Source organism: Lissotriton vulgaris, chromosome 7, assembly GCF_964263255.1.
Source record: "Lissotriton vulgaris chromosome 7, aLisVul1.2, whole genome shotgun sequence".
NCBI lineage: Eukaryota > Metazoa > Chordata > Amphibia > Caudata > Salamandridae > Lissotriton > Lissotriton vulgaris.
Genome location: NC_141695.1, coordinates 597,113,504 through 597,127,243, shown reverse-complemented (window position 1 = coordinate 597,127,243; position 13,740 = coordinate 597,113,504). Strand labels below are relative to the sequence as shown.

General features: G+C 40.7%; 1 protein-coding gene across 5 annotated transcripts in view; it reads right to left on the bottom strand.

Annotated features, from left to right (window-relative positions):
• The window catches only part of EXOC7 (exocyst complex component 7), a 404,713-nt gene that overhangs the window by 73,747 nt on the left and 317,226 nt on the right, over positions 1–13,740 (bottom strand). For all 5 annotated transcript variants that reach the window (XM_086930707.1, XM_086930709.1, XM_086930711.1 and 2 more), the window contains 2 exons: positions 11,318–11,383; positions 9,269–9,389 (listed from right to left, as the gene is read on the bottom strand). In XM_086930707.1, coding sequence (XP_086786833.1) covers positions 9,269–9,389; positions 11,318–11,383 — 187 coding nt within the window. The remainder of the gene's footprint in view (positions 1–9,268; positions 9,390–11,317; positions 11,384–13,740) is intronic.

The window sequence follows — 13,740 nt, the reverse complement described above, 5'->3', positions numbered from 1 at the left end:
ACTTATATTTATTTATTATTTAATGTAATTTTAATTATTTTAAAAAGTCGATATTTTTTACATCTATATTAATTACAAAGATATTTTGGAGTCGATATTTATGTACTTACCTGTTTAAGTATAGGGAGTCGATATTTATGTAAACGATATTTATACAACTATATTTATGTCAGCTATATTTTTGTAATCGATATTTTAACACCCTACCGTTTCACCACAGGCACTGGAGGAAAATCAAGCCAAAATATAGTGCCTTCATTAATTCAGATGCTTTGAACAATATAGACAACACCTCTAACAGGAAAGAGAACAGATTAAAGTGCACTGGACAAAAGGCTATTTTGTAGCCTTTACGTAAGTAGGGGACAGATGTTCTAAGACAGGGTTCGCAAGACGTGATCGCAATATGAGCATCCAACATTTTGTGAATCCTGTGGTATTTTTCCAAACCAACCTTTGTACTAATAGGTCGATGCACGAAATATCGAATCACAGTGGGTTAGCCTCTATACTGTCAACTGATGTGGGGTATGACCACAGCCAAAACCCGGTTTACCATCTCCAACTTAGAATTGAGAATGGTCACAAACATTATATTTCAATGCCTGAGAATTTTTCTCATATTCTTCATGTTGAAGACCTTTGCTTAACTGTTTTGAAGGATGTGCTATGTATGTGTTAGAGAGACTAGTATGTATTTCTTCTTTTTGAGCAACTATATGATGATGATGCTATATTTGGTTAGCAATGGTATATCAGTGCCAATGTTTTGATATTATTTTTTATATACTTTCCAGATGTGTCTTATATTGTGGGAATTTTAAAATTTCATCCTGATGAAGGTGTTGGCTTGGAAATTTAATTTTCCAAAACCAAAACACGTCGATGCCCTTGTGTATTGGGATACACTAAATCATTAGATTGTACAACTTTTCCAATTGGATAGATATACATCACAAAATTGAATATGATTTACTGAAATTATATCATAGTATCCCTGTTTTATCTTTTAACTATTGTGTTGTTTTTGTTCCCACTGTGTGATCATTATCTGCATATACTGTATCAGGATATATGGTTTATCCTTTTTTAATGTAATTGTTTATTAAATTGTGTACTTTTTATGATTTCTGACACTTTTTTGCATCATCTTTTAGTATTGCTCAAATTTGGAAAAATGTACCAATTAGTAAGGCGCTATGTGTAAGTGTGTTTGACTGCTTATAATTGTTCCGAAGGGGACTATATTTTGTGACAGATTGTCTTTTGGTACCCTACCCCTTTGGTGTTTTGGGTCCCTCTCTTTAATTAGAGAGACAGATGTTCTAAGACAGGGTTCGCAAGACGTGGTCGCAATATGAGCATCCAACATTTTGTGAATCCTGTGGTATTTTCCAAACCAACCTTTGTACTAATAGGTCGATTCACGAAATATCGAATCACAGTGGGTTGCAATTAGACCTACACAATGAATATTAATGAGGTAGGTCGCAAACTGTGAACTACTAAGAATAACTGCCATAACAGGGATGGTGGCCTGCTAGGGTAAGCAAACACGGGGGTCTGTGATTGCTTATAAATAAAGCAATTTGTTTTCTTAAATGTAGCCCATGTTCGTTAAAGGAAAATGGGATGAGCTTAAAAACAGAATTTTTTTTTAAGCTATTTGTAAGAGTAGGCAGTGGTGCCATGGAACATTGCCGATTCAAAAAAAAAAAAGGTTTTTCTTTACCTTTACCTTTCACAAGCAACCATTCATTTGCAAGCAGTTTACTACTACCTTCCAGTAGTCTGTAAAATATTAATGGTTTGTGAACGGATGTCAGTAGCAAAACATTAATACATATCACAAGAAATCGCTACTAGAAAGGAATGCCCTTTCTTAACAGTGATTCCTAACGGTTTCCTAAAGCCATGTACCGATTTGATAATATGTTACCGAATCACTAAACGGGTTTAATGCTTTCGAAAAACACACTGTCGCAAAGCCTGCAATTTACCATTCTTGATGACCAGAAAATGTGTTAGTAGATCTGACCCTAAATGAAATTAAAAGGTGCAATGACGATAGCGCAAGATGAGGTTTATCTCCCTTTGGCAACAGACTGTGCTGTGCCACAGCTGAGCACACTTTCATTACACGCCCAGAGTGGGCACAAAAGTGGCAGCAGCAGAATTACAAGCGTCACTCACTCACATGGAGCAGGTACAGTGTTATATATATATATATATATATATATATATCCCACACACAAAAAACGCTCAACACTCCTCGCTCTCAACGGTGCAGGTGCAGCAGCTCGCGTAAGCGGTTCCGCGACAATACTTTACACCAGGATGTCTCCACACGAGAAACAAAAGGCTGCGCACTCAGACTCGATGTAATAAATTCAGTTTATTACAATTCTAGGAATCAGAAGGGTAACACACGTGTTCCGGCCACCTAGTCTTCGTCAGTGTTAGTGAACCCATAAAACAAAACCTTTAAATAACGGATTGTTTCATTCGTTAAAAGAAATTCATAAAGATAAATAAAGGACTTTCAGAAAATAGAGATCGCTTATATGTACTTCCATGGTGGCCATCTTAGCCAGGCTAGCGTAGTAATCTTATGTTATAATAAACAAAGATTTGCAGTTTTACAAATGTGTCTTAAACCTCATATTTGACACATTGATTTAGAATCTTAGTGTTAGAAATGGGATCCCTGGCTGGCCAGGGCTTGCGCCAAACTCAATCAGAGACCACCACTCCTAAGTCAGGGCAAGGGAGTTACACGCCATGATAACCCCTGCTCACCCTCTAGGTAACGTGGCGCGAGCAGCAAGGCTAAACTTGGAGGCTATGTGAGTTAAGAATTTGCGTACGCACCCCAACAACAACAACCAAGGCCAACCACAAAGGAAACTCCACACAAGGTTATATATAAAAATAGCCTTTGTATTATACCAAAATACATTAGATAAATACACACACTTTACAATGTGCCAACAGGCACGGGCAGAATTTACAGCACACGTACAGCCATGTCTAGAAGTGGCACTTCCCCACTAGACACATACACGCCGCACATACCATTGCGCAGCATTCACTCTCACGAGTTGGTACATACCAAACTTGAGCATGCACGCCTCACGCATCAGGAACTACCAGGGACACAGACATTCCCCATGCATTCCTATGGGAGGGCAGGCCAACCTCACTCCACGCACTCAGAGTGCGCACGCACTTTCCACTGGGACACAGTGAAAGTGCGCAGAAACCAAAAATCACAACCACTGGGTCACAAACACAAAGCAAAAAGTTTAGGGGTGAACCTGCCAGAAGGGCCAAGTCCAACACTTAGCATATTGCTTTTCACAATTAACAGCTAAACAGTCCTTCATCGGCCCATGTATTTTATATTTCATTACGGGGCGTTCATAGAGCAATTCGAGAACAGTAATCCAAACTCATCCAAAGCAAAATTATGTCATGCAGTTCAAAATTGAGCCCTTGATGGGCAAGTCCCCCAAGAGTGACATTTAAAATACTAAGACACTGTCCATGGCGCAATTCATTAATCACAATTTGTCTAATATCCAACTTTGGAGAATTTTTCGAATTAAACCCCTCCAACTGGACAAACTTAAGGATTTCAAAAAATCATAAGAGTACTATTATTATCACAGCCCAGAGTCAATAAGCCAACTCTATTTAAATCATAGCTTGCGATCAAACATTTCATTTTTCAACTTTCAAAACAAGTGGGTGGTACTTTCAAAATAAACAAAAAATTACATTTTCATTCTCACAAATCTGGCAATCCTACATTCCCTAATAATTCTCCCATGATTCTGATAGAGGAAAGTCAAGGGAGAAGAAAAGAGAATAGAGAAAAAGAGAGAAAGAGACAAGAAAGAGAACTTAAGGCGGCCATCTTAGGGTTGCTTTTTATCACCGTTACCCTTAATACATTGGTAATTGCCACTGCATCTTAACCTACAAATGATCAAAGTTCCTCTTCACTATTAAGTCCGCAGGGTGCGCGCGTTTGTAGTTCTATAATATACCTAGTTTCTAACTGGCGCAGCAACTTTACCCTGTCTCCTCCCCTTTCAGCTACCAGGACATGATTCAGGGAAAAATAACACAATTTATCACTGCGTGACTCATGGACTTCTGCAAAGTGCTGTAGTAAGACTTATAGGTCCATTGTTGACAATTGCTAAGTTAGCATGAGCTTTGCTGTCATGAGGCTGCTTTTGCGCACAACACTGCTTGTATATATTTCTCAAAACCCTGTTTGTGCTCCTTTCACATGAAAACTGTCTGCCTTGCAAGTTCTTTGCTGTGCTCTGAGGTTTAGTCTGCACAAGATGTTCAAGGTTAAACAACAATGGCCCTTGTTTTTCTGTTCTGATCAGTCCCTCGCACTTAGACATAACATGCTACACACAGCTGCACTTCTGGAAATTGCGTACTTTAATATTGCAGCCACAAACAAGTTTTTGCACATTGGGAGATGCACCATTCCAGAGAGAAGACCTATGTTTTTCCTGCGATGCGAACATTGCATCTAGGCCTTGAGGTATGGGGGTCTGCTGACAAAGCCCAGAGGTCGTCCGTTTTATAATAAACTATCTCTTGTCACAAGAGGGTGGTTTGGTCGTTTAGTCCTTTTCCACAGTTTATTATGACATGACATGCCCGTTTGTATTCCCTGGGTTTTGTAACAATGCTGACTATGTTGTGTTTATGCATTCTGCTGCTAGTATTGGCTTGTGTACTGCCCCATAGATTACGTTAGTTGAAATAAACATTTTAAACCATACTGCGTCTCTGATTTCTCACATTGTGGACACGTATGATTGGCTTAGCGAAAGAGTGTCTGGCTCCCGCGATTTCCCAAGATAGTGTGTGTGTTCTGGGTTTTAAAATCATTGGTAGCTTCGCTGTAGACGGAGAACGAATGCAACACTATAGCTAATCTGTTTGGGAGTTTGGGTACGGATGTGGTAGGTCGGTACACCACCTATTCACTGAGGTCCTGTTTTCCTGTGCATAGTTCTGTATATGTGCAGAATCCCCACAACAAGGCCTAGCCACAGGGTAAACACTATCATGATTGGTTATTGCCTGTGTGTGCTCCTGTATCCTCTTCTTGGCTGATGGATTGTACTTCCAATATACTGAAGACCACACAGGCACACCAAACAATTCAGCACAAAACTAGCGTTGCAATTCATTAATCTGTCAATTGAATGCTTTGCTTTCCTGCCAGGGATTGAATACTCCTTGACTTTTGCACTATTCCTGCATGCCTTGCAAGAAGTTTTTCTGAAAGTCCTTTATTTGTCTTTATGAATTACTTTTAACGAATGAAACAATCTGTTATTTAAAGGTATGTTTTATGGGTTCACTAACACGGACAAAGGCCAGGTGGCCAAAACGCGTGTGTTAGCCTTCTGATTCCTGAAATCGTAATAAACTGAATTTATTGCATGAAGCCTGAGCACGCAGCCTTTTGTTTCTCGTGTGGAGACATCGTGGTGTAAAGTACAGTCACGGAACCGCCTACGCGAGCTGCTGCACCCGCACCGTTGAGAGCGAGGAGTGTTGGGCGTTTTTCATGTGTGGACTATTATTAAATCGACTCGCTCCGCCGCCACCAGTAATTTGCAGTTCGACAAGGGACTGTGAGGAGATGCAGTAGGAGCGGAGGCAGATGTCTTGACATCATACCGGCTTGACAACTGCCCCGGTGAGTGCCTCTCATCGCGGCATCTTGAGTCAAAACTTTGGTATTCGGTGGCAAGTGCGTGGAGGCTCTAACAATCAAAACTTATATCAAGAATTTATTATTGACAATTACAATTTCCAGGATAAGAAATGTTCATTGATGCCAAGAGACAAGAAGCGGCAGATCTGGTGTTTAAAGGTGACCTGTTTGAACAGCAAACTGACGTAGGCGCAAGTATGAGCAAAGGACTGGATCATTTGAAAGGGTATTTACAAAATAGGAATGCACCTATGAAAAGGAAATCAGAAAGTGGTGGGAGATCACTTTCTTACAGAGGTACTTGGATGTTGGACGCATACCCAGGGGCTTAAAATCTATACTATTCCCTCATACGAGAACCCAGACCCTAATCTATTGAAAGACTGGGCAGACCATACAGTGGCATCATCCAAAGATATGGTGGAAATTTTGATTAGATATGATAAAAGCGATAGAGCTAAGCTGCTGAGTGAGATAAATGATATCAAAGGGCAGATTCCAACCTTAGACAATAAAACTCTGATGGAGAGTCTCAGGGCAAAAATGAAGACCAGACTCATCACATATGAAAACGATATTAAACGTCGCAAACAAAATAAGTTTGTGAGAGACCAACAGAAATATGAATCTGTCAGGGTGCTGACTTACGCGGAAAAATACGATGCACAGCGAAAAGCACTGCAAACAACAGCATCTAATGCAAAGGCACGTGACCCTAGACACACATCAGAATCGGAAGAGGAAACCGATCTGTCTGAGGCCGAGAATCTTGGAAGAGATGCAGATACCAGTGCAAGCTGTGAACCAAATTTTCCAAAGGAATATCCATTAATGAAAGAATCGTGGAGAAGGTATCCCCAGAGAACACGCCCACCAGAGAAAACACCAAAAAAACAGGCGAGGGGGGAAAAACAGGAAGAGGTGGCTTTACCCCCCGCGTGACAAGGAGCAAGAGGGGAGTCAACAAAAAGTAAACCAGCTGGCAGTAATCAATATGTCATCAAAAACGCTGTCTGACATAGAAATTCAAGTCCTTCAAATGGGACTCACATTCTGTCCAACTGCTGAATGGGACTATGTACAGACGCGCATTGATCTCTATCACTTCATACGTAAATTGAAATTAAAATTAAAAAAAACTTTTATCCTACATCCAAGGCAACCTGATCCTAGAGCCACAACATCGGGGGTCGCTACTGACATTCACATTCTTACAGGACATGATCTAGATGATCTAGAAGCACTTTAAACTCTACATGTGATGCACATGAATATTCATGAAGATGGACGAAATGAGGAGGGTGATGTGGCTAACAAAATTGAGAACCTAGGCATTGATCAGGGCAGTGTGAAAAGCAAGTTTAAGTCCAAGTTCATTCCAAAAAGGCCTTTCGATGCCATTGACTGTTTCCATGAAACTATGATTAAGGATCTCAATGCCTTGTGAACAGCTAGTCCACAATCAAATGGGAAACGGAAATTCAATCTTACAAAATCTTAGTGGCTAGCAGTGAAAGCTTTAAAGGATGATACTTCTATTACAATAAAACAGTCTGATAAAGGTGCCAATGGTGTAGTAATGTCGAAGTAAAATGTACAAGGAGGAAGCTTTGCACCTTTTGGGAGACAGGGCTACCTACATGAAAGTGAAGAGAGACACGTACAATGCGAGTGTTCTATCATTTTATGATTTCCTCGAAAAATGGAAAGTGAGTGGTATCCAGGAAGATGATGAGTTCCAGTTCATAAAAGTGGACTATCCAGTACTGCCCACATTTTACCACTTACCAGGACATCCAATTGTTTTGAGTAAGGAAAGCCTGCAGGAAAAAGTGTCTATCTATGTGGACCGTTTTCTTTTCCCGCTAGTGAAAGATCTAAGCTCATTTATACAGGATACGACCGATTTCAAATGACGGTTACAAGATATCCAATGAGAGCCAGGTTTTCTCCTCATTACTATGGACATCACCAGTTTGTACACGTGCATAGCACATGACCAGGGTTTAATGTCTCGGAGATATTTGTTTAGAACTAGGACCCTAAAATTTCAGACAGACAGCAATATGGTACTAGAGATTGCAGAATTCTGTTTGCACAATAATATATTTGTCTTTGGAGGCAGCTCTACCTACAGACACAGGGAACCGCGAATGGGCACGTGCTTCGCCCCCAGGTATGCAAATCTTTTCGTAGGCTGGTGGGAGAAGCACGTGGCCTGGGCGGAGGACAATGAGAGGTGGGTAGGTAAAAAATGGCCCTTTGGGCAAGATATATAGACGACCTCCTCATTGTCTGGAGGGGCACCAGTGAAGAAGCAGAGGAATATATCAGAATTCCTAAAAACAACACACTCAATCTCAGGTTTACTAGTTTCATCAGTAAAGTAGAAGTACCCTTTTTGGATCTCTCAGTGTTTGTTGCAGAAGGCAAGATATGCACGAAACTGTACAGAAAGCCTACAGCTGGCAATACTGTTCTGCACTTCAAAAGTCAGCACCCTCGAAGTCTAATTTGCCGTATTCCCTATGGGGAGTTGTTGCGTTTAAAAAGGAACTGCACACTCCCGGAAGGTTATACTAAAGCTGCAAGTGAATCTTTGAGCAGATTTAGACATAGGGGATATCAGAATCGCTTCTTACATGACACAGCGATGAGGGTGTAATCCACACCCACTTGTTTTGAAAGTTGAAAAATGAAATGTTTGATCGCAAGCTATGATTTAAATAGAGTTGGCTTATTGACTCTAGGCTGTGATAATAATAGTACTCTTATGATTTTTTGAAATACTTCGTTTGCCCAGTAGGAGGGGTTAAATTCAATAAATTGTCCAAAGTTGGATATTGTATTGTATTGTATTGTATTGTATTGCAAAGTTGGATATTAGACAAATTGTGATTAATGAATTGCGCCATGGACAGTGTCATGCAATTTTAAGTGTTAATGTTGGCGGGCTTGCCCATCAAGGCCTCAATGTTTAACTGCATGACACAATTTTGCTTTGGATGAATTTGGATTACTGTTCTTGAGTTGCTTTATGAATAATGTCCCGTAAGGAAATATAAAATACATGGGCTGACGATGTACTGTTTAGTTGTTAATTGTGGGAAGCAATATGCTAAGATTCTAAATCAATGTGTCAAATATGAGGTTTTAGACACATTTGTAAAGCTGCAAATAATTGTTTATTATAACATAAGATTACTACGCTAGCCTGTCTAAAATGGCTGCCATGGAAGTACATATAAGCAATCTCGATTTTCTTAAAGTCCTTTACTTTTCTTTATGAATTTCTTTTAACAAATTAACAATCTGTTATTTAAAGGTTTTGTTTTATGAGTTCACTAACACCGACGAAGGCCAGGTGGCAAGAACGCGGTTTAGCCTGAGTGCGCAGCCTTTTTCTTTCTCGTGTCGAGACATTGTGGTGTAAAAGATATATATATATATATTTTGAGTCAACAGTGCAAGATTGCTTCACCAACACAAACATAGTCATATACTTACTTCTCAAGAGACTTTAGGATATAATTGTAGTTGTTATGAAGGAAGATGGCACTCAGAGCCATATCTTCATATACCTTGGATTTACTCAGGAGGTTAAGCTGCAGGTTGCCAAGCACTTTGCCTACAATACACAAAGTAAACTTTTATCAGCGAGGATTTTTGCTACTGTACAGGCGCTGGAATGTCACACACCACCTACAGCAGTCTCTCTAAATATGTGATTTTCAAATAATCAGTGCCTGCCCCTACCAGCTATTTCCACCCACTTCTAAAGCCTATGAGCCACCTGATGTCTGTAGAACATGAGACCACAACAAAAGCGACTAGTTCACTGTCAGTAGAGTGAGGCTCAGTATGTTCCACAATACGTTGTGCCACGTCCTTAGACAGAGTAAGTGTGCCTACAAAAAGGGCTTGCTCTAAAAGAGAGCACAATACATTATGTTGTGTTAAAGATCACTTGTTTAGCACACGTTCTCCAAAAAGGGCTCTTGGCACTGGGGTAGAAAGAGGTTACTTCTGTCATAGATATTTATTCATAAGCTTGTCTGAACAGCCAAGTTTTCCGATTTTTTATGAATCCCACATACTTCACAGATCTTATTTCAAGGGGGAAAGTGCTCCAAGTGAGGGACAGGTGATTTTATAAAAAAAGAAGTTGTGCACTCCAGCACCTACTAATTTATTACCATCTCCATAAACTGGCACGAAGGGGGGGTTGGTTTCAAGCAGCAATATCTTTCTTCTTTTCAGGTTTCCAGGTAGATAATACAGTGTCCAGAATGTGATTGTTAGTAGTCACAGCTAGAGATCCCTGAAAGTGGTGGTGTGTAATACTTGCCACGGGTTCACCTCATTGTTTTCAAAATGTGCTTTGGGTTTCATCAAATGCACCAAATACACTCACAGTTTTTCGTGTACATGTTTTCTCTCTCTCTCTTTCTCTAAACTGCTGGTGTGTAGGGGATCGGTTTTGAACTCATGGGGGACAGGTGTTCTGCGTTAAGATTTTATCAGGTGCAGTTACACCATGGCCTCTGTGCCCTGGTGCAACTGCACTTGTTGCACTATGGATACAGACACCCCTGACTCACTCCAACTTCCTCTCACGAACTCCTCCTCATTCACTCTAAATTACACTGCTTTACTCATTCCCTTGCATCCACTTATTCATATTCACTCTCACTCACTGATTCTCATTCTTTCATTCTCATTGACACTCTCAAACACATTAAACTAGAACACACACTCACTCAATCTCTCTCTCAATCACTCACAAGCAAACTTTTACTCACATACGCACAGAGAAACCACACTTTTTTTTAAACTTACCTTTCTTCCTTTTATGGCACCTCAGAGGCTCCATGGCAACAGCAGAGCAGGAATCAGGTGCTGGACATAGGAACTAGCAAGCCATGATTCCTAACTAGGAGCCAGACAGAACAGAAAGGCCAGGTTTCGGAGGAGGACCCACCTCAAGCCTTCTTCTAGCTTCTTGTCAGTACTGGAAGCACAGTCCTATCAGAAGATGGGACAGTGCTGGGGGTCTTACCCCTGCTGCTTTGGGCAGCTTCTCGTTGGCCTCAGGGATACACTAATGTGCGCCTGAAAGACATATTTGAGCAGACATACTGTGCTGTCTGAGGCATGCACAGTATGTCTGCTAAATAAAATGGATTGTGCTGTGTGAGGTGATTGTAGTTGAACTACACCCCTCAGAGACATGCTCAATCCAGGCATCTACATGCAGTGTTGTGTTTTCAAACAACGCTCTGTAGCAGGATCGTCGCGCAGCCCCCTCCTCCCCTTCTTGTCACCAGGAACCGGGTTATAGGCTGAGAGGGTTGACATGCCCACTGCAGAGTTCATGTAACACAAATGTCTTGTCTGCATGAACACTGCTAAATGTAATTATTACAAGTGTAATATTTAATCTAGCAGTGTCTCTTTGGGCAGGTGGCAGAGCTACACCCTGGAGCTCCTGAAGAGGAACCGCCCCTAAATGATAGGCATCAAAGAAATATATATATATATATATTTAGTACTTACACATGTAGTTGCTTAGAAGCCGTCGGTTGAATTCAGAGCTATAACTCGTGGCTGATGAGCTCGTCTCTAGAAGTAAAGACACTTTATAAAAATTACGCAGAAAACAGGGTGTCAAGACTACTGTTTCGCACACTTAGCCTTACATAGGGCTTCACTAGCACACCTCAATCCTCCAGCCAGAAAGAACGTGTTGATATGGTTTTATAAGACCCCAGAATACACTAAGTGCTCCCCCCCCATACCCAATCTTGGACAGGCTTGTGAACTGTGACTACAAGAGGAATATTGAATCATGTTTAACAGACATTCTGGGCTACAATTTCCAATAGAACACCAAATATCACAGAACTGAGATTTAGCATAACAAAACATAACATGTGTATTTGTAAAGCGCACGTATCACCCAAAGGTCTCAAGGCGCTGAATAACAGATGTATATTGTTACCCAACACAATGGTACTCATTTTATCGACCTTAGATGGATGAAAGGCTGAGTGAACCCACCGGGATTAGAACCTGTGACCATGAGGTCGAACACAGGCCCCTACAGTGGATGCATTTAGTCCACTGCCCCACCAGACCCGGCTGGTGGCGGAAAGTCTATCTCAAATCAAATTGGGGTGGAAGCCACTTTTCTATGTCATATGATACTTGTGAATTTATCAGTTAGCAGTAGTGGGCATAGGCGAAGGGGCTACTGATAGCATAGCACTATTATGCACGCATAATTATGGTGGAGAACCACAAACATGTCCCAAGCTTTCAGGAACCTTACACCCCCACCTGAATATATCCACTTCACTCACACACAGTGGTGACAGCCTCCTGGACATGCATCACCCCCTTCTAGCTCCCTGGTAGGACTCGCACATCGCTGCACCTTACTATTTGATCGTCAAAAGAATCACCAGGAGAACCTGCCTTTTTCCCTATAATTGTTCACTCTGCAAACATTCTTCTAAAGAGGAGTCACTTGAGTGCTTTTCAAAATGATTTGCAGAACTTTATAGCTCAGCTGAGCTAGTGGAATATGATCCGATGTGTTTTATACTTTACTACAAAGAGTCACCAGAAACATACAAGTCTACTCCTCGCACTAAACATGTCAATGTGGCACATATCTTATTTGCTTCTAAACTGCTTTGACATATAGCATAACTGAGCAACACGGATCTCGATTTAAAAGCCTTTCAATACTTCTCATTTAATGTCTGTCCTCATAGCCTGTTTTCTACTAGAGCCTCCTCAGGGACCAATCGCATCTATTCTAACTGACTTCAAATAACACTGGTTTCTGAAAAGATAGGTAGGAGATTGTCTTTAATATAGGAGCTATATCTGGAAGAACTATTTAGGACCCCCAACCTGTACTAATAAAAACTATCACAGCTATAATTAAAACGGTTCCTACTCAAACACCCAAAGGTACTTTCCATGAGCCTCTCATGAGCCAACAAAGAAAGAAACAGTCCACACAGGTGCCCAGAGCATGCAAACGGCAGACACTCCACTGGGCCGCATCAGTTGGGTGAGACGCACTGGTTAATTATGCTTACCTCGAAAGTCTATAGGAATATTGTAAGTGTCGCCAAGAACTAAAGCATTCAATCAAAACAGAAAAAAGAGGCAAGGAGAGAGAAAAATAAGACGAGAGGGGAGATAAGAGAACACATTTTGGGTAAGGGGCAGATAGACAAAGGAAAACAATGGAGAAAAGAAGCATTATGGGATAGAGGCAGGGAACAGGAATTGATAAGAGGCATGAGAAGAGAGAAATTGGAAAAGAAAAGGGGGAAGAGAGAACAGAAGTAGAATAGAAAGGAGAAAAGAAGCCAGTGAAGAGGTGGAGTGAAAACGAGATAGGGCAAAGAAAGTATGGGTGGGAAACAATGGTAGATAATAATAAAAGAAAACGAAAGAGAGAGAAGATGGTGGAAAGTAAAGGAGAAAATAGGGGATAGAAAAGTCAGAGGCGAGAGGAGAATGAGAAGAGGAAAAGCAAATATAGATAAAGGCAGGGAGTGAAAGCAATGGAAGTTACGGATTAGAAGAGTGAGTATGAGAAAAAAATGAGACGTTTGAGAACAATGAACAAAAAAGGAAAAAACATAAGGTGAGTAATGGAGAAAAGTGGAAGGCAGGGAGAAATAGGTTTAGTGCAAAAAAGAGAAACAAACAGGTTAGAATATCCAATCTCTCTGAAAAACGAAAGTAGGTTAATACAGGACAAGTGAAAAGTTGAGAGTAAACAAGGTAAGGTAACCACTTCAATACCAGAGAGGGGACTTCAGCAAGAAAAATTGGGAAGAGAACAATATCATCATAAGACAGCAGCGTTTCGAGCAAAGTATTGGTCTGTCAGACAAGATCATGGACTCCTAGATTGACTAGCAATGTGGCAAATCACTTCTTGTATTTAGTTT